The sequence below is a fragment of the Orbicella faveolata genome, unplaced genomic scaffold, assembly GCF_042242905.1.
Source record: "Orbicella faveolata isolate gen_17 unplaced genomic scaffold, um_ofav_v1 contig_48, whole genome shotgun sequence".
NCBI classification, from domain to species: domain Eukaryota; kingdom Metazoa; phylum Cnidaria; class Anthozoa; order Scleractinia; family Merulinidae; genus Orbicella; species Orbicella faveolata.
In genome coordinates, this window is record NW_028301578.1 from 11,250,966 (window position 1) to 11,272,936 (window position 21,971).

Consider the following 21,971-nt stretch of genomic DNA (forward strand, 5'->3'; position numbering starts at 1 on the left):
TTATCAGTTAAAGTTTCGGTGATTTCTCAGCTTGCAGTAAATTTTTGCAGATCTCAGATCTTACCTGTCAGCTAGAAACCAAGTCATTTCCAAGCTGACATCCTGAAGGATCTCGGGAGTACCGCGCACCGGAAGTAATGTTCATTGTGTTTCAACAAGTAGATAGTAACGTACCACAAGAACAAAATAACCGTTTATTTTGAAAGTCATTCTTCCTTATAGATACATCATAACGAGGCTAACGTGCACCCTAGTACCGAGGCTACCTAGGCTACCATACATAACACATTGGCTATCAGTTGGCGTGTTAATCAATAACATCAGTCATAAAGTTTTCCTAGCGACCGGTAGAGGCAAACATGGTTAGTTAGGTTAGTGGAATCGCGAATAAAAATATCCATTTGTCGAATCGGCGAATCAAAACCTCTCTTTTTTCCGGTGGAATCTAGAAGACAATATAAGGCAACTGAACTCAGCGCAGTTGTAACCATTCACCCATAGGTATTACTTCCCATTTATAGAAGACGTTATTGTTGGTTTTACTGTTGATGCTATCGTTGGTTCCACGTCGGTCTCAGTGGTTGAGATGGGTGCTGTAGTGTCTTGCGATGGCTTTACTGAATGTGACACTGAATGTAATGCAGCAGTCGTAAATGATCCTGCGGTGGAGGATCCCGCATTTAATGTCTATGCCGTTACGTAAGACAATGGCACATCTATTGTGCCGCTGGGCGATACCACATTGATTGTTTCACTTGACGATTCCAGAGTGTTTCCTGTGCTGGACGTCTCCCTACTTATTTCGCCGCTGGGCGATCCCACATTTAGTGTTGCAGCGGACGATTCCACGAATGTTATTGGACTGAACGATGCCACACTTGGGGTAGCGGTGCTCTGACCTACAAAAACCACAACAATAACAACTGGATTTATTTGCGTGATCATATATACATACCGTGTTGCAAAAGCTTTTGTAGACTAAAACTAAACAGTAATGGTTATCGTGAACACCAGAAGAAGGTTATGATAAAGCGATCAAGTTACAAAGGTTTGATTTGAAAGAAGAATATTGCGTCGATCAAAACAAGATGAAATGAATTTTGCTAATTAAATACTAAGAGAATGGACATGATGATTTGTAGAAGTCACAAGTTCGCCGATGGCTTGTAACGAAGATGATTGTTTAATAGTCGGAACGATATCTTCTATTTAACAAATAGATTCCATGTTGCCGTGTGTCTGTTTAGTGATAGATCATAGATGACGTCAAAATGTGGCAACAGAACAAAAAAGTAACGCCCGAGACGATAGCCGGTTGGTGTTCTTACCACATTTTGACGTCTTCTGTGATCTATTATTGAACAGAGGCACGGCAACATAGAATCTAATTGTTTTATATAATAAAGAAACAAACTGCTACAGAAAAAAGCCTTTTTATTTCCAAATCTTTCACATAACTCGAAAGCCGGCCTTTGGCCACTTTGGCAAACAAGGAAATAGCAACTTGACGTAATCTATTGTCTGTACAAAATAAAGCCACATTCCCATTGGTTGCTATGCGTAGCAAAGAATTGTGATTGGCCTAAGAAAATCACGCCCATGTCAAACTCGCTTCTCGTGGAGTAAAAACTTACAGCTAAAGCAGAATTGAACGGCAAAATCTATAAATCTTAAAGAAAATGCTGGAAAAGTCAAGTCAGTTTTGGCCATCAGAGCAGCCCTGTGAGCCGAAAAGTTGAACGTTGACTTGAATATTGCAGGAGTTGAAAAATACGCTCAGAAAACCTGCGGTTGCGGTCAACAGTGGAGGCCATTCGATTCGGGTTTTGAATGAAAGGAATTTGTGTCCTCTGTAGTTGGTGCTTCTCAAATCAGTTTGATGTAGTGTGGGAGCCACCTTATAGCTGAGATACAGTTGGCCGTGAGCTGTAGTGAGTTATACTTAAGCTTATGTGTTTATTTTAAATGACTTTAAGAAGTGATGCTTTGATGTTGCATTCCTGACATCAATCTGTGTGAACAATTATTTTGAGACTGAGAAAAATTGAATTTTTTAAAATAATTAATCTCATAAACATTTTGTTTATTGGGTTTGTTAAATTCGAGACCAAGCAATAGTTTCTTATACATTTCAAGACCAATTTTGTGTTTGGCTTGGTCTCGCTCGACTGCCGACTGAGACCGCTCGATTATTTTTTCAGAGTCCAGCATTGTCTAAGAAGGAAACGGCTTTTTCTTCCTTCATCTGTTTCTCGTGCCTGTTCAATACCTCGACAAGACTTAAAATACAAACTAGTACTTGTTTGCCCGCGACAGCATGGAAGCTACGAAGGAAATGGAAGTGCTAAAGCTCAATACTTAAACCGAGTGTCGTTACGTTCGGCCCTTAATGGTAACTTTATTGAAGAGATGTCAATATAATGTTCTTGTTTTTTTGTCTTAGATATTGTTACCAGCGTTTATTAAATTGCTATTGTGGACTTCACAATGGCCGCTTAGGCCCAGACAAACGCAGGCAATATAGTGCAGCTGTTGCGTACCTCTTTCAAATGCTTGCCCACGTTGGAATATGTTGCAAGATGTTGTGTGGTGTAACACGGTGGCGAGGGTATGTTGTGTTGATATGTTGCGTGCGTATCCACCCAGATGTCGTGTGTTATCCTCGCCCGGGAACGGCAACGTATGAATAATCATGGCAGTTATGTAGACGACTAAAGCAGTTGTCTACATGACTTTTATCGGGTGTTATTTTCACTACTGCTTGAGTTGGCCTCATTATCATTCATGCCATCATATCTTTCTCCGCAGTTTAAAATTCAAGAGGTTTCATATACATTAACTTGCAATGTGATCAAAGTTGTGTTTTCTTTGTCTTCTTTCTACCGAGTCTAAGGTCATATTTTAGCCCTCGTTGCGGAAACTTAACACCTACTTACGGTAAACTTACAGGTTTATTGTGAAGAAAACATTGAAGAAAAATGATTAAACTCATTTCGAAATCAGACACTGGTTATGAGAAAGCAAAAGTATCGCGAACAATATGAAAATGAATCTTAGAATTTATTACGAGACAGAGCTTTATCCGAGTATCATTGGAATGAGTTGCAATTTAACTCAAGTTTTGAAACAGATCTGCAGAAAGTTGTGGCAACAAGCTCAGTTTTGCGAGAAATTACAGCATATAAAAGCATGCAAAGAATTGAGAAACCAAAACAGATGTTTCTCTAGACACACGTTGAACAGTCTACTGAGAGGCTCACTAAATTTTGCTTATCATAGTATTAGCGGTAGTCCATGTTTGTCATCGTTTAGAACATTTGAAATTACGAAATGAGGACGGGTGAATAGAAATCAGACCCGTTCCTCGAAAGCTGTGTCTGAACTTTCTTCACTTAGTTTAAAAGGAAAGTGATTTAATCTTTAGAACATGTCGAGATTATATAACACAGCACTGCAACCATGCAAAATTGGATGCGTTAAAAGCAAAGCATGAAGTATGACATATACCTTCACTACCTCCCACAAGGCAAAGCGAGAAGCACAATACAATCAATGTTTTCATTTCTCTCCTTATCCTTACAGTTCAGCCATATCTTGAATAGAACACAACGCTTGCGCTAAAAACACCACCGACCGCTAGACTCAGACAAACTGTGCAACGCTTGATTGACAATTTGTTGTTCGTGCGAAGCAAAGCGTGACCAATATATAACTGGAATCTCTAAAATGCTGTCTTGATTGCCGTGAAGGACCGAGTTATATGAACACACTACGGCCTTGTGAAAGAACGTTCTTTGAGAAAGCACGAAACACGATTATGAAAAAAATTATCGAGAGTTTGTCCTTTAGTGGTAGTTGTAAGGAGTCTGATTCCGTGTTTCTCAGTAAAGATGACTGCGAATTCTTTTTCCTGTTTGTATTGTCATGATGGGAGCGACTTATTTAAAATTGTTCACATTTTTTGTATCTTTGCTAGCGTTTTCCTTTTTAACTTAGAAAATATTATTTTCCAAGTTGCAGTGGTGAAGTGATTACATCTCATCACTCCTTCACTCCTTCACTATCACTTCTTTTTAGACATTTGGAACCCGGGGAAGCTCCCATATGAAAAAGCCAGGGATGCTCGCGAGAAAATTTGAATTTAACTTCTAAAGGGGACTAATGTAGGAACTACTCAAGTTTCATTAAAACCCTATAAGTTACCACTTAAGGTGGCTCAAAACAGTTTCCAGCACTTAGATTTTGATGGGTCGTTACAACCACTCTATCACTTGCTACAATCATGGCATCAAAAGGTGCCCGATCATTGGTGAGCACGTTGTTACCATTTTCGTGACACGGTAGGTTACCATAGCAACAGTATGACCTGCTAAAACACCGTTAATTACAGCTTTAGGGCTTATAATTAAACAAAAAATGCACGATAAATTTTTTATCTTATCTGCAAATTTTGATAAGCATGATAAGACGCAACTTTTTGCAGGGTTTGAAAATGGCTTAGGTTTAATTGGTTGATAGACACTGTATAAAGAAATATAACCACTTGGAAATGGCCATATCAGGCTCAAACAGAGAGCATCAAACTGGTATTAACCCTATTTCCAGAGGCGGTAACAACTGTTTTGTTTTTAAGAGTAAGGTTCAAAATGTAGAGAGAGCACCACAGCACAATTTCTCCTCTCCTCTCAATCCCAGTTTGACAACTTCTTTCGCCTCCCCCACCGACCCCACCCACACAATTCATCAGTGTGCAAGTGCCTAGAGAACATATTTCGGAACTAACAATGAACGCTTATATTTGCTAAAGTGACAAGGGTTACACACCAAAATCCGGTAGGTGGGAAACAATCGCGTAAAAACATATCGCGTCGTTTATATAAACGAAAGGTAACTTTAACGGGGGTGCGCGACACTTCTTTGTAAAAACACTTACCAATAGGAGGAACACCGCGGGCCTGCACCACGCTACGTTAAACTGTGTTCAGAGCTACGCTAATAACTAAACAGTGACTAACAACAGAATCAAATTCTTAAATCACCCACGAGTTGCACCAACTACCTACGACCCACCACCCACGACCGATAGAAATTTTCAAAGCAAAAAAGTGGATCAGAGTTGTGCCTTTCATTGTAAGAAAAGCAGGTAAATACAGGCAGGTAATTGTTTAATTCTTTCCAACAGATTGTTTATTTCCATTAAATCAATCATTATGTAAACAATCTTGACAAGTACTTAATATTCTTATTAATTTCATAAAGAAAATTAGAACCTATGTAAATAATTTTGCGTAACCAGTTATTGTGATATTTTCTACTCGTCCTCGCATTAATTCAAAGGCCTCCTTGAAACAAAGGAGAAGATATCGCCAGTCGACCCATATCCCATCCCACGAAAATGACATCGTCTTTGATAAAACATGCATACTCTTTTTGCAGTCTTGTTGTACCAGATATTTCAAGGTGTGTTTTTAAACGTGTTCACAAATTCGTCATTCTATAATTACAGTGGACCTTGCCTTTTCTTCCACGTTTCGTAAGCAATCACAATTGCAAGATATCAATTTTTTTCTTCATTCACTTCAATGACTAGATATCTTGAAAACCTCTCATAAGTGAGTAAGGCTTGCATCAAGAAGACGGATGGTTACGTAAAATTCAAAATCTCTTCTACTTTTCTGTACGTAGATCAACGTAAAAAATACAATCCAAAATTTATTGTCAAGAGATTATATATTTGCAGTTGGAACGTTTTCCTATATTAGGTAATAAGCCTCATTTCCTTGGCTGAAGGGTTTTTTCTTATTATTATAGCAATCATTTGTTTGCGTTTTCTGCCGCACAGGAACACAAAACGTGCATTTTCCTTTCCATATAAGGAATCCCTTTTTAGTTAATCTTCTTGAGTAGTAACAGCCTTAGTTTATTGACGGTTTAATATTACTTCTTTGTGAGTCTTCTATCTAGAGAAGCTGAATAGATTTCAACTGCTAATTGAAAATGTTCAAAATTTTAACTTTGAGCTGAAAAAAAAAAAAAATGACTTAAATAGCTGATAGTTAAGAAGTGGCCTAAAATTTTAAGTGATAGCTGAGAATAGCCGAACATCAAATAACTGAGATTCCATCGCTACCTTAAGACTCTCTTTTCAATTTGGAAAAAAAAAATCGAGTTCCAAATGGGCTTTGAACCAACGACCCTTCGTAATCCAGCTGGACGCTCTTACCATTGAGCTGCTGGAGACTCTATGGTAAGCAAGGGTGAAGTGTGAGTCTTTGACTAGAACCGCATCGCTTTTTTTTTTTTTTTCAGTCTGGTTTTTTTCCGCGTTGATGTTGTTTCTACATTTAAAGTTCCTTATAATACTCACTTTGGAGGGTGTTTGGTTGCATCTTTGAACTTCCTCACCCTGACTGCGCCATGCAGTTAGTGACTTCATGAGTACCAAGTCATCATTTGGCTGTGTGACCACGCGATGCGGTTCCAGTCAAAGACCCACATTTCATCCTTGTTCAGAGGCTCCAGAGAGGCTCCAGTAGCTCAGTGGTTAGAGCGTCCGGCTAGATCACGGAGGGTCGTGGGTTCAAATCCCATCCGGAACTTGGATATTTTTCCGAGTTAATGTTATTTCTACATTTAAAATTCCTTATCTACTCTTCACTTTGAAAGTAATTTTGTACATCAGAAAAATTCTTTACGATATTGTGGCATAGCTTATTTAATAAGTTCTGATTGTTGTTTGAATTTTTCTTAAGGCGAAGCTGCTTGGTATCAAATCAACTATGGTCACCATCCCGTATGTTTCGAGGCCAGAAACAACCGTCCAGGTCACGTGATATACCGAGGTGCGCAAGGCATGCTAGTCGGTGCCCTGAAGCTTGTTTACCGAAGCGGCGAGGTATGATGCGTCTCTGACGTCGCCTACAACAGTCGCTGGGGTTGCCATGGATACAGCTCCTTTAAGGCACACCTTTTGAACGTCATCATTACCGACAGACTCGACAACGTGATATTTCCACTGCAGCAGTTTATAAAGCACGGGTCAGAATTGTGGTACACCATGCCCGTAGTGGACGATAAGCATTCTGACGAGCTGGCCTTCTCCAACTTTGACTACCCGCTGTATCTGCACTCCTATATGGAGCTTAGGGTCTGGTTCGGCGAAGACTTGAAGAACTGGTCTGAAAGCAATAACCAGGGCAGGGTGTGTGTTGATTCTTTCGCTTATGTCATCGGGGACATAGGAGCAAGTGCTGGAGGGTCCCCCGGAGGAGGACGTCACGAGCGCAGGCCCTGCTGAAAGACCTGAAAACGAGCCTGAGTAGCATTATACAGAAGAACTGGAAGTAAACACAAAGTAAACAGAAGAATACATTGTTAGCATGTGCACGGTTGTAAACAGTTATTTGTTATTTGTAGCTAGAAGAACTGGTGTAAAATAAACAGCTTGTTAAAGCATCCCCTTGTAATTTTTGGGTTATATAGATTGTATTACTCATTAAGTTGCCTCCTTCGTTGAACACTAACTCAAGACTGCAATAAGTTTACTTTTTATCAGATTCTCAGTCTGTTGGTCTTTAAAAGAATGAGCTGCATGACTGAGAAATTGCTGATCAAAGGGTAACCACTTACCTTGATCACAGGCTTACCACTCAGCTTGATTACAGGTTTGCCACTTTCCTTGATCACAGGTTTACCATTTATCTTGATCACAGGTTTGCCACTTATCTTGATCACAGGTTTACCACTTACCTTGATCACAGGTTTACCACTTACCTTGATCACAGGTCTAACAGTTACCTTGATCACAAGTTTACCACCTACATTGATCACAGCCTTACCACTTACCTTTATCACAGGCTTACCACTCACCTTGATCACAGGTTTACCACTTATCTTGAGCACAGGTTTACCACTTATCTTGATCACAGGTTTACCACTTATCTTGATCACAGCTTTACCACTTACCTTGATCACAGGTTTACCACTTATCTTGATCACAGGGCTATCATTTACCTGCGCCAGTGGAAGTTTACAAACTATGCTCTACCCTCATATGATTCCTTAACCAGCCCCCCTCCTCTCCACCCCAGGCCCCGAGCTAAGGGTGATCATTACTGTATTTCTCAATACAGAGTACCAGCATGGAAGGGCATAAACATGAAAAGCCTGGAGCTAACTCCAAAACCCAACAGTTCATTTAGCCTCTAGTCCCATATTGAAAACAACCGATTTCTATAATACTTAATTAAACTACCTATACAAAACCTGAATTACTGTATTACTATTGTATTATGTACATCGAAAATCTTGTTGCCGAGTTGAGCACCATCATATGAAATTATATTTTCCAGAATACAGGTCATTAGAAAAGGAAAAATTCTCCCAATTAATCAGTGCATAACGCTTAGACTAGTAAGAAGAATTTGCATTTTGACACATGGGGCTCACAGCGTGTTGTATTCAGTTGATCCTGGATTCAAGCACCTCTGTCGGTCTAAAAGGTGTCCTTCTTCAAATAGATGCTCCTTGGGCCTCAACGGCACCGCAAATACCTTAAAATACTCAACACCAACATTAATACAATGGATTTACCCAAGGACCTCAACAGAAAGCACTCTACACAAAGATTATTTATACAATTATGTTTTAGTATAAGGACCTGTATACAAAGGCCTTGATACTAGGACCTAGGACTGTATACAAGGACCACCAAACAGGGACCTTGATACAGCTATCCTTATAAAAGGAGCTTTGCACAAGTACTTTTGCATAAGGACATTTATTAGACGTATGTAATAAGGTCTCTAATAAAGGACTTTCAGTATATTCAAAGGCCTTTATATAGGTGCCTTAAAATAGAGACCCTTCCTTACACAAGGGTCTTCACATGAAGTCCTTCATATAAGAAAGACCTTCACGGATTTGATTAATCGAGATATCTTACGATCGTGTATCGATTGATCCATGCGTTTCTGCCTTGATGTATAGGATCACTCGTCACCGACAGTAGTCATAAGAAATAACACTCCACAATTTAAGATCGAATAGCAATCTTTAATAGTGGTAAAAGTGATAAATTGGCGATCTCGTATCGATCAATGATCCAAGATGGCCAAAAGGATGTGCATACCGTATATAAACAGAAACTTGTAAATATTTTCTGCATATATACATAGCGTTGATTTTTAGATATACGTCGATCGAAACCAAAATAGCTCAGTTTAGGCAGTCAATTTGAGCAATGGACGTTAAGATAATCTTCAGCGCACTTTTTTTGTGATAAGCAATTCTCGCCTTGTAGCAAATGGCCATTTTCCCGTCGACGGACAAAGAAAAGAGGGATGGCTTTTAGTGTACGGTAAACGCGTATGCTCATCAAAGAATAATGAGTTAGTGTGTAAATTTTACTTTTTTACCCCAAGTGCCACTAATCTCGATATCTGATTTGCTAATTTGCCATTGTCGATAAGAATCCAGACAACGCTGCTCGCGTCAATGTGTCACGCTCTTGGTCACGCTCTGAAAAAATAATTTTCTTTGACGTTGATATTGTGGTAGAAAAACAAGTCGAATGTGGTCTAGCGTTGTCTGTACTCTTACCGACAACAATATTCGTCGTCACAGTGGTCAAAATTTCTTGTGGACTCACTCGGCTGCGCCTCGTAAGTCCACAACATTTTGACCACTGTGACGACGCATATCGTTGTCGATAAGAGTACAGACCACGCTACGGCCACATTCGATTTGTTAAATTGTACGCTAAAATTCGAGATTTTCGCAACTTTGGCTCAAGTATTGGGATTTCGTTTTGTGAACAACACGCGGTCGTTTTCTATTTTGTATCCAAAACCAAGCCAACAAAAAGTATGCAACGATATTTACATAGCCTGGTGGACAACGACCGGCATAGCCAATCAGGGCGCGAGTTATCACGCTTAAACTTGAATTCTCTAAAACATTCTTCAGTGTTTGGATCACGTTTTGCGGCCGTTTCCAGTTTTTTGGTCTAACACTAAGCCAACAAAAAGTATGCGACGCTATTTGCGTAGCCTCGTGTAAAACGACCGGCCTAACTAGCCAATTAGAGCGCGAGTTACATCACCAGCATTTTGCAGCGGCGAATAGAAAACCAACCACTCATAATTTGTTATAGAACACCACTTGAAAGTTTGAATAAGCAATAATTACAATACAGTAATAATTACCTGTGCAGACAAGGTCGGTTCCACTCCAAGTTCCATTTTCTGTACATCTTCTAGCCACTGAACCTTTCGCTTCAAATCCTTCCTTACAAGAAGACCTGCATACGGTGTTGTATAACATCTCTGCTGTATTGCATCCTAATAGCTCGCCATTGGTTGGTGGTGATAACTTCGAGCAAGTGACAGCTAAAAATAAGGTAAACAACGTGGATGGTCTGCGAGACAGCAGTAACATCAAACAATTTGGTGTTGATGACATAGCGGAACCAGTTACATCCTGTAAAACGGCCAGCGTAATCCACGCTACTGTCGATTAAAATCCTGGAATAATTTCACCAATAACTGGCTTTGAACGTCAGTTTAAGGTCATTCCTTAGTGTTGCATTGCGCATCCCTACTGGGCATAATTTCACGCGTGATTAGCACGCACGCATTAAAAATGGCGGCTTTTTCTTTACAGCTGGACCTCGCCATAGAGGTAAATCATCATTTTCTCGCAAACGAGTATGGTGACCTATCATTTTTTTCTGTTGTTTTGAGTTAAGTAATAAATTTCTCTGTGCAAAATAAATATGGACCAATTCTCAGTGTAGAACAAAAAGGAATCGTCGGAAACGTGAATTTAGCAAGCAATCGTAACTACAATCATGGTGCTATTGTAAGGATTTATATGGGTATAAACAAGGTGCTTTAGTCCTAAACGAACATGGGGACCCCTCATTTTTATTTCAAAATTTAAGTTCCTATAATATAAACAATCGATAGGCAAAGTTTTACAAAAATCTCAGTGCAGGTTCTATTTCAGCGGAATGACCTTAAGGAGATTTATATTCCGGCTTGGTCAGTAAAGTATAGCATTATGGTTTTAACGTCCAACAAAATGACCAAAAAGCAGATTTTCATGTATCTTTTCGTCTCATGCATTTATCTCATTAAATTGTTCGCGTAGTATAGTTCTCATCATTTATTTAACAAATAAAGAAGCCTAAAACGTGTATTACACTGTGATAAAACACGAAGGGCATTTGAGAACACGAGGGAAATGTACAAAACACGAGCCGCAGGCGAGTGTTTTCTACATTTCTCGAGTGTTCTCAAATGTCCGGAACTTCTTCATTTGCTTTATGATATAGAGGTAATGCGGGGAAAAACAACACAATACGCTTTTTCTATTTTTATACTCTGATAAAACATGGATTTTCGACCAATCAGAGCGCGCTCAGGGTCCTATCTATATTATAAACTCTGTTAGAAAACAGTCTTAAGAAAATACGCGCGCCGATTGGTTAAAAGTCGTGTTTCTATGTACGTACAGTTGATGACGATAATAGTAAAAGATGTGGAATTAAAGAAACTTATACCACAGGTAGCTATACATGTTTCACAGATTTGTTAAGAGGAGATTCTCAACATTGTTGATAGGTAGCAATAACATTATACTTTGCAGAGACAGAAGGAACCACTGCAGAGCTGCGTTTAGGGTTCTTGACAGGCAAGTGTTCCTGCATATGATGACGCAGAATATTATTCCTACAATAATAGGAATAATTAACATTTATTGGACGAGGTTGAGCAAAATATCGCTCGCCACTGACAAATCACGACATATTGCGATAACCGAGTTCGATAATTGTTTTATCCCCCGATCACCAAGTTTGTTTTCATATTTCTAAAAACTCTTTAAAAATTCTCTCTCTGACAGCTCAGGGAACCGCCGATTTTTTCACACAAAATTACGCATGAGCAGAATATTATTTGCAGCAAAACACATTAAGATGGTACTGTGCATGAGCAAGCTATTACGTAATTGCAGGCAGTTATCCGCAAGTCGCGTGGTGCGCCATCGGCCAAAAAGAAGAATGGAAAAACTGCATCGAATAATAAACAGTGTCCTTATACGTTTATTTCTCTTAAACTGACATCCCACCTTGCTCGCAGATAGTAGTTGATGCGTTATTATGCATTATTACAGTTAACTTCTACCCGAATTTTAAATTTTAATAGTGGCTTTCAATTCTCTGATTGTCGACGTCATAAAATTGTCATCATCAAAGTATCTATTGGCAAACTCGTGTAATACCTACTTTGGCAAGTAAAATCTTGTCCACTCCAAGTTCCATCGTGTTGACATCTCCTTGCTTGAGAACCAGACCCTATATAGCCATCATTACACGAGAACTGACAGACAGTATCTTTGTACATTGTTGTATTCTCTGGACATCCAAATTTTATTCCATTTGTTGGTACAGTCAACGCTGGACAAGTGTAAACTGCAGTGCGAAAAAAGAACGCAGAGATAATTTAAATGAACAGTTGACCCTGCCGTGACTAAAAGCAATTGTGCATTTGGTAAAGTATCCAAAAAAAATCGCTCCATTCAGGGTCCGAAATTAACTTTTGAAGTAGGTTGCCCATTGGACAACCATCTTTTCAGATCTAGGCGCCCGAGATGAAATCTAGTCGTCAAGCAATAAAAGGAGGCATGCCATAACTTAATAAAATTAAAGTGAAGTATTCGATTGTACAGCTGAATAAAATGAATGACATACAACGATTGTTTGTGTTTTGTCCACTGCGGCTGAAATTTTCGAGGCCGTGATTTTTTTGGCCCGGAGGCTTCCGTTCGGGTTTTCTTACTTTTCTCCTTGGCCTTCCGAATCTTTTGGTGCTTCTTTTTGTTTTCTATAATCATCACCCTTTGTTTTGTCGGAGGTGTTAAAATACCGCCATTTTGAGAGAAGCACATGGCATGTACATCCGGGAGTTTCTAAGAGTTTGGGTCATTACCGCTCAGCGGTAAAATGCAAAACAGGATGGCGGAGTAAACGAACGTTCGTGTGCGAATCGTAAGGAATGGACTGGCTATTTTACTGTTCCATTTCTCATACAGAAATCTTGACCCAAGATTATAAATTTTAAGGTCTTTAGCAACTGTTCACATCTTCAAGAGGCTGGGAGCTTGAATTATGGTCGTCCAATGGGCAACCATGTTCTGCGATTTGGTCGTCAGTGTTAAATTCTGGTCGTCTCTGACGACTGGACGACCGTTAATTTCGGACCCTGCCATTCAAGGAAGCAACTGTCACTTCTTTTCGTTACCAAAGACTGCGTGTCCATGTCGTGTTACTTAGGGATTTTCCTAGTTGCCTTTTACCTCGGATTAAAAACCTATCGACGGCCTAAACCGTTCATGCGCAAATTTTCATGAAAATACAAAACTGACTTTCAGATGAGAGGTTTTGCACGAAGACTCGTTTTGAAAAAGAGGCAAAAGGAAACTTGGAAATGGCCCATTAAGAATTTTTATATCGCTTATTATAATTACGGTGTAGAGAGCAGAAAGTCAATGTTGATATCCATAAAAGGTATTCTCTCACGATCGCATTTAAAGAAATTGAGAAATGCCGCCCTACTTTGTTGATGGTTTAGATAAGTGTGGTGTGAATTCTTGAGCCTCCGCCACATTTATATTTAACACCCCCCCCCCCCCCACCCCCTTTCCCTTGGGGCTCAGGAGTTTAGTGGGTTAAGCGGTCAGCTTCGACAGTCACCTTTTCTGCAAAAGAATACAATTTAACCTGTTCCACGACAATAAAAACATGTCAGATCATAACAGCGACTTGATGTTTTGGCTGCTGTCTGAAATAATGAAAAAAATCCTGAGAAACGTACCTGCGATTCCGTTACCGCAATACCGATCTGGGCAGCCATACGTCCTCAGTAACTCGTACACGAAATACCCACCACAGTTCTTTATTCTGATATTTTGATACCGGCTACACCAAAAGTTTAACGCGAAAAAACAGACACTTCGAGTGACCACACCTTCAGCGACTGTCGGGTGAGCACCAGAAAGCCAACCTGGATAGCGAGTACCGCAGTGATGTCTGGGAACAAGTGTGTCTGCCATCCGATCTCCAGCAGCTCCTTGGAAACGATACCAACCTGATACCAGGTCATCCCTATCGCATCTATAATTGCTGGCGTTGATCACTAGGTGTCCTTGAGCGCGGTCTGCTTCACTCAGGACTGTGTAATTGTTACACCCATCCACTATAAGTAAGGACACATCAGTTGGCTACAGTAACGACAAAACTGCGTTTCTTAATTGAACAGTAGTGACAAATAACAAAACCGAGTGAGTCAAGATTGATAAATGTTTGGCAAGCAGGAGAGCTTAAAAAATATCCTGATGAATGGGTATGGTGATTAAACATGAACAGTGAACGGTGAACTAGCTTTCCATCCAGGGGGGAGTGGAGATCTATAAATAATTGTAGTCTGAGAAACCGAAGATGAACGTCGGCTTCATGGGCCACCATGTTTGCACACGTACTTTCGCCAATCTCTTAAGCAAACACGCTAAGCTCTAGGGATTTGAATTTCAACCGGCTAGTTATTCCGGTGTGTTTTAATTGAGGTACCTTATAAGGCCCCATTTACATGGTCTCGGGTACCCTGTATCATTATTCATAACCTTTCTTGAATAATGAAGGTGGCACATATCCCTCTTTCTTTGCGTTTCCCTCGGTCATTCGATCACAGTGGGTTTTGCCGAGTTAATTTTCACTTCTTTGATACGAATTTCTGCTTTAAATCCTAAATTTAGGCATTTCATGACACTCGCCACGCCGAGAGTTGCCCCGGTTAAGCTCGCAAGAAGAAAAGTTGTCCCGCTTGCCAGGGTTACTTTTACCTCTGAGGCGAGACAACTCGCTCACCCGAGTTGCCCTGCTCCCTGGGACGGTTTTGCGATCCTAATGTAAACGCTTGGTTGAATTTTCCAAAGAAATGAGCTAAAAGCTACCTCAGCCAGGGTAACTCGGGGGAGGGTTGTCTCGGGTACCCGAGACCATATAAATTGGGTCTAAAAGGAAAAAAAGAATTCCAGTGACACGCTAGTTTTTTTTGTTGTTGTTGTTTGCTGTTCAAACAGGTGTGATGTCGACGTCCCCACGTGGCTGGAATTTAATTATTTGCATTTGGTTATTATAGAAAACCACGGGAAACCACCACGGCAACGACAACGAGAACGCCACCAAACAAAAGGCTTAATAAGCAGAACAATGGCTGTGCACGTCTCAACCATCCTCCGCAAAACAGCAACGTGAAAGGTCTAAGTTCTGCATATTTTAGAGGACGCAAAAGACGACAACTAACTTGTCGTATTCTTAATGGCATTGAAATCTGGCATTACATATTTAGTGTGAGCAACTTCTGCTGTTGATTGGCGCAATGAACAGATCTAAACAATTGCGAAATTCCAGGGTAAAATATAGATTCACTTTTTAATAGGCGTTGTCCTCCGGGTCGCCATCGTCATTGCTTAGGCTCCCTAATTTTTGTCTCACTCTGAACGACAATGCACAGAGACAGAGACACTAGACAGTACGTAAGTTGTCCGCTGTTGGGTTGAGAGAGTACATTTGGTACCTTTTAATGACAGAATGACAAGAGAAAAATACCGTGATTCGTAGAAATAATTAAAGCAGATATTTAGAGAGGAAGCCACATCAGCCTTGGCTGGTTTTCACGCGGGTCCTCTGTCCTCTTCGAATTGTAATTTGGAGATGTTAGTTTTTCTGGAAAGAGGAAAACCGGAGAACCCGGAGAAAAACCATCGGAGCATGTCGAGAACAAACAACAAACTCAGCCCACAGATGATATCTTGCTGGAATCGAACCCGGGCCGGCGAGCGCTCTCACCACTGCGCCATTCCTGCTCTCCAATGTAAATGTTGGATGTTAATGATAAAGAACTAAAGGATAAAAGGGGTTGTAATATTTTTACTAATACGGTAAGAATTGCGTGACATGGAAGCTTCTGTAAACGCATATTTTACGTATTACCAGTAAGAATTATGCTCACATTGATAAGATACAGCCTTACTCTCATTCGGAGGGCTTCAGAGCGACCTTAAATTCGAAAAGTTAAGATGGCACTGGACTACTTCTATAAAATGTTTTAAACTTTGCTTAATGATTGATGATGATGACTGCTTGATGACTGATTGTTGACTGACACACTCAAAGAAGCAAACAAGGCAACTTACCTGCGCTGCCGTTACCACAGTAACGAAGATCACAACCAGGTGGCTTTTGTAACTCATACACGAAGAAAGCTCCACAGTTCCTGACTCTAATATTGTTACTCCAGTAACAGCAGTCGTTTGACCGATACCAGTGATACCAATACCAATAATTGTGATAACAGACTCTACGAGTTACCACACCTTCAGCGACTGTCGGATGTGAGCCATTAAGCCAACCTGAAGCATGAGTACCGCAGTGATTTTCGGGAACACATTTGTCCGCCATCCGATCTCCGGCAGCTCCTTGGAAACGATACCAACCTGGTACCAGGTCATCCCTATCGCATCTATGATTGCTGGCGTTGATCACTATGTGTCCTTGAGCGCGGTCTGCTTCACTCAGGACTGTGTAATTTTTACACCCATCCACTGTAAATAAGGACACATCAGTTGGCTACAGTAACGACAAAACTGCATTTCTTTTCTGAACAGTAGAGACAAATAACAAAAACGAAATGAGTCATGAGTGAAAATGACAAAAGCGCTTATCTTGGATTGCTGGCATTGTTCAGTACGTTTACTTGAGCACGGGCTTCTTCACTCAGATCCTTTTTACAGAGCCAACCTCGTAATCAAAGGCCCGGCAAGTTATGCCTGGGACCGAGATTGGCGCTATCGTAATTCAGTGACACACTGTGAGGAAATGTTAAAATATCGAATTTGACAAAGCGCGTTTTAATGCTTGAAGAGAAATGTAATTTGCCGAAATAAATATGCAAATTAACTCATAAATATTTCGCCGGTATAGGATCGAGCCTCTCAACGACACGATACACTCTTGGCTTGAATTATGACTTTATCGAAAGAAATCTCGCAGGCAATGAACTCCAATAATATTACATTTCGTTCGTTGAGAATTTCATATAAATTACGTGAAAAGAATGGAAAATGTTAAATAGATATTTCGCCCTTCTCATGAGCATGTTCCCCAAAATGAAAAATGATGCGCATGATTTTGTGTGAGGCAAATTTTCCAAGTTTACTGTACGCAAAAAATGTTTCCTTTTAAATTTGAGCAGTCTCGTTTAGCTAGGTAGGGTTAGCTACTTAACTCTCGCTTCTGTACGAATAAGAATAATGATACGCGTGCATTTCACTTTTGTCATTTTAATCATTTTGTTTAGAGAACACGGCAGTGGTTTTCTTTTCCTTTTCTTTCAAAAAAATTGGGTCTGCTTCCGTGGAACATTCTTGAACGGTGCATAAGAAAGTCGAGGTTCTACAGAGTCAAAATCTTCCTCCGTTTCTTTGTAAACGTTCAAATATCAAATGCATGCCGAATTTAGCGCAAAACTTCCACCTCCCAGTATTTGGTGATGAAACATGCTTCGTACACTCACGAACGATCTCACGATTGTAGTGTATTAATTGTGCCGGAAGTAATGTTCATTGGCTATAAGTGGCCGTGTTAATCAACTTTTCGAAGAGCAGCCCCGCCACATTTACATGTACGCCCTTCTCCCTGTTGAGGTAAATGGACGACCATGCATTCCAACACAGAACATTAATCATTTTTCGCGAAAGCATGAAAGCAAAAAAGGCATGGAAGAAATATAAGGTAACATAACGCTCGGATTTTCCGCCATAAATACTTAGATTACAGGCAGTCCACCTTATTCCTTAGTTCATGAAACGAGAAGCAAAAAAGGAGCACCCTCCCCCCCCCCACCTCCCCCCCCCCCAAAATACTATATTCATAATGGTAATTAAACTGAGTGGAGTGCAATTTGGTCTGAAATCATACGCGTGATTTCAAAATCGAACGAGCGCGCAGCGCGAGTTCGATTTGAAATCACAAGTATGATTTCAGACCAAAATAGCACTCCACTCAGTTCAATTGCCACTTTATAAGATCCATTTTGAAATCGCACAATTTTACCGCCTTAATTTTTAGATTTTTGATGTATTGTTGCAGTAGCCGGTTTGTTAAAAAAAAAAAAGCGGAACCGGAAACGCCTTTACGTCTCATTTAGTATGCAAAACGATGTCATGTGACGAAAACTCATCCGAGCATGACAAAGAAACAAGCGGTTTTGAACTGAGAACGGTAATAGTCTACTTCAGGTATAAAGTTCAATTCTCGTCGCCTGAATCAATGAAGGAAGGTCTTTCTTTCTTCTGTGGTTGAGGCTGAGACTTCATTGTCTTTGGAGAAGGAATTTGAAGGTGCATCCTGCGTAATTCTGCGATGGATTTCTTTTGAGTTGTGAAACTCGAGTGCACGATGCAGTGGGTGGTACGTTTTTTTTCTTTCATACCGTTTAATGGCATGATTTTAAGGGAGTCCAGCTCGTTATCATCTCCGTTTCTTTTTGTGACCTCGGCGAAGGACTCAATACTCAGGACCTTGTCAAGTTCTTGCGGCGCCATTTGTTTCAAGATATTTCCAAGATGGCGGGACTAGCACCAGCTTCGTAAGACGTTCATTCATCCACTGTTTTGTGGCGCGGGGTGTATTTTGACTATGTTTATTCACAGCGACAGAGTTGAGCTCTTTTGTTGCTTCGTTTGAAACTACCGGAAACCAGGAAACATCTACCTTCTTGAGATGGCCCTGAATTTGTTGCTGTGTGATTTTCGTTTGTTTATGTTTTACTGGACTCGGTATCATACGGATTTTGAGCAGATGTTGAAGAAAAATCGCCAAAATATTCGTCAAAATGGACACTGAAAGTTGGAAACTTCCATTAAAGTAGGTGTTCAGCCTGAAGGAGCTCATAATCGTCATTTAGAAACTGTAATTAATTACATTCGTCAATTTTTTTGGAAAAAAAAACAACAAGAACAACAAAGCAATAGTAGTTGCTAAATTCTCCACACAATGGCTTTTTGCCTCTCATTTTCCTGAAATTTTATTGTTTACTTTAAACTAATATTGAAATCTCATTGATTGTTTTGTTTTACTGTCCCATTCTCAATGGCTGAGAAAAAGATGCGATTTAGAGCAAAAAATAGTGCGATTCGTGAATAAACCGCACCATTGAGAGCCAATCAGATTGCAAGGATAACCAGTGATTTCAAAATGGATTTAATAAAAATTTAAACGGCAGTTCTCGGCCACGACTACTTGTAATTCTTTTGGTTTGATTTTCATTTTGTAAGAGACTTTGCTTCCATTATCACGTTGACTAAAAACAAAAAGATGATCCGAGTAATTTTGTATCAGTGATTCTGATCCGAATCCTCCCAAAGGAACGCATCCTTTGTCTTTTGTATTAACGGTGGTTAAATAATAAGAGGCAGCCGCGACATAAGAATCAAAAGAAGCTAATAAATAATAACTTTTCAACTAGAATAGATTCAAGAGAGCCTCCGCAAACTTAATACCTCGAATTGGATTCCAGGGATGCCAAAAGAGATGGGAGAGGACATTTGAAACATAAAAAGGATACACTTAGTGTTACAGGATTAGATATAATCGGAAGTTCAGACACGCGAGGTATTTTGTTATGCAGGGAAGAAAGAAGATGGAAAATGTTTGACAATGAAAATGTCTTGAAGTAAATTTTATCAGAAATCGCTCGCGTTGAAATGCCCAAGTTTCTGTTGAAAATGTAAGAAGTATATACCTAACGATGGCCTAAGGTTTTTCCCCAACTATTCTGATCTCTTCTTGGTAAAACTTATGCATTTTCTAAACGAGTAAGACGTCACAGCGTCTAGTTGTCTTATACTGTGTTTGGATGCGTTTACACAGACCGATACCGTGCTCCTCACTAAGCCCTCCACGACTTCGCCGCCAAAACAAAAGCACTCGCGCGCGAAATCCCGCTAGCTACGTAGACCAGTCTGATATCCAGAATAATCAAGGCGAGATAAGTGTTATCACTCGAGGCTAAATGCCTCTTACCAAAACCATGATTATTGTGGATATTACGAAAACCGAATTCAATAATTGTTCAAGAGAACTTTGAACATTACGTTGTGATTAAAACCAATTTAGTCTGAAAGCTGCATGGAGACTTAATTCGATGCTTAAACTTCCTTGGATACCGTATTTGCGTATTTTCCGATCGAGTCAACCTTGTTCAACGTCATTTTCATGTTCTGTATTTGAAAGCTATTTGCGGGCTGCGTTCCACATATCACAAAATATTATCTGCCGCTCACAAAACAGAGATTAAGACCTCAATGTGTTATTATGTTCTCAACTACTTGGAATGACTCCAGCGGTCGTGGAATGACCTTACTTGATTCAAGCCGCCAAAAAGTGTCTGCTTTCCTCAAAGTTAATAAAAGGGAATGGTTATGAAACCCGACAAGTGATAAGTTCTTGGTCGATTTTTTGGCTATGGTTTACTTCTAACTGAGATCCGAACTAGCCATCTAGTCATCTTTGTTTCTTCCTTTGCCTGGGCTTTATAACAATTTCCCTCTATTAACAATGCACTGTCGGAATAGCCATTAGAGAGCCATTGTTGTCGCTGATTCCGCAATTGATCAATTCACACCCGAACAGATTTCTGGCTGTTGTTTCAGTCGTTGTTAAACAACAACCGGTTGGAAATCTATTCGCAGGCTTCCTTAGCAGAGGAAAGAGATGTTAAACTGTAATGGGACAGCAGTCCCACAATAGGATTAAATCGGTTTACAATTATGGTTTGCTATTACAAAGCAGATGAAATATCCGTAGATTTGAATAAATAACATTATTCCCCCTTTCCAAGCGACCAAAAATCAGTATCTCCCAGGCATAAATATTCCATTTCGCAAAATGTTAGAAATCACCAATTCGTAAAAGTACTTGATGAATATTTCCGAGTTTGGGAATATTAAGAAGGATTACGAGAGATGAATTTGAAAAATTTAATCCAAAATTCTCACTGGTGCGCCTTTCGTGACTCGACTCTGCCATTCAAAACACTGGAAAAAGGACCATCCACATCCCGCTTTCATCCCCTATGTTTAGGAAATGTTCTGTCATAGCACTAGACAGTTGGCAGTCTGTTTCGAAGTCGGATAGGGGTTATTAGGTGAGACTGCAGAGAGTAGAAGGTATGAAAATCAAATTGATATAACATGATACGAACAGGAAGACACATCACATTCCTTCTCGATCTTGGTTAAGAGAACTACCAAATCCAGCTTACCTGAGGGAGATATTGTAGAAGCCATTACGATATTGTCATAACTGGACAGCTTTAAAATATAAACTGTGCATAGCAACACAAAACGAACTCTTCCGTATGCTCCCATCGTTGCTTTGGAATGTTTACTGTGTAATTTAAACTGGGATGAAGTCCGAAGACTTATAGATCAAGTGTACGCTATGAGAGAAGAATGGGGAGAAGTGGAGGGAAGGTATTTTTTGAACGACTGTACCGTGACTTAGGTCATAGAGGTTGACTAAACATCATGTAAGCCACGTCATTCAGTGCTGAAACGACGGTGCCTCTGCAAACGTCTGAAAATACCTGCAAATAAAGTTGCTGTAGTAGTATAGTAGACAGCTAGCATTCATTCGCAACATTCCCATTCAGATGTCCTTTCAGTGTTTTCAGTTAGAAATGATACTGTGCTAACCTTCGCGTAAAAACCAAGCACTTCAAGAACCTCCGGGCAGAAATTTCCCACTATGATTTTAATACCCAAAAATATAAGAACCTGTTTAGCCAAGCGAGATCGAGCAGGTTCTTATATGTAGGTTACAGTTAAATTATGAACTGTTGTTATAGAGA

At 40.0% G+C, this 21,971-nt stretch overlaps 1 protein-coding gene, 1 long non-coding RNA gene and 1 pseudogene across 2 annotated transcripts; 1 reads left to right on the forward strand and 2 right to left on the reverse strand.

Moving 5' to 3' along the window:
• Window positions 1–171: 171 nt before the first annotated feature.
• LOC149096526 (uncharacterized) lies at window positions 172–3,644 on the reverse strand. Its single transcript, XR_016204433.1, has 2 exons — window positions 3,508–3,644; window positions 172–899 (listed from the first exon to the last, which is right to left on the reverse strand). It is a non-coding gene; the product is annotated as an uncharacterized LOC149096526 (long non-coding RNA).
• A 1,517-nt stretch (window positions 3,645–5,161) lies between these two features.
• Window positions 5,162–21,554, reverse strand: LOC149096527 (CUB and sushi domain-containing protein 2-like). Its single transcript, XM_089280701.1, has 5 exons — window positions 21,384–21,554; window positions 16,255–16,662; window positions 13,875–14,255; window positions 12,287–12,472; window positions 5,162–10,388 (listed from the first exon to the last, which is right to left on the reverse strand). Exons 1-5 carry the CDS (start codon window positions 21,487–21,489, stop codon window positions 10,138–10,140), a joined length of 1,332 nt encoding a protein of 443 aa, XP_089136827.1. The 5' UTR covers window positions 21,490–21,554; the 3' UTR covers window positions 5,162–10,137.
• Window positions 5,418–7,347, forward strand: LOC149096528 (uncharacterized; annotated as a pseudogene).
• Window positions 21,555–21,971: the final 417 nt, after the last annotated feature.

What these genes read in the sequence shown, in the direction of transcription:
- LOC149096527 (XM_089280701.1), bottom strand. Translation starts at nt 21,489, where the DNA reads ATGGGAGCATACGGAAGAGTTCGTTTTGTGTTGCTATGCACAGTTTAT. An exon ending in TTGCGGTAACGGAATCGCAG is followed by an intron (nt 12,473 to 13,874) that starts GTACGTTTCTCA and finishes TTCGCACTGCAG; the next exon opens with TTTACACTTGTCCAGCGTTG. An exon ending in ACAAGATTTTACTTGCCAAA is followed by an intron (nt 10,389 to 12,286) that starts GTAGGTATTACA and finishes CCTTATTTTTAG; the next exon opens with CTGTCACTTGCTCGAAGTTA.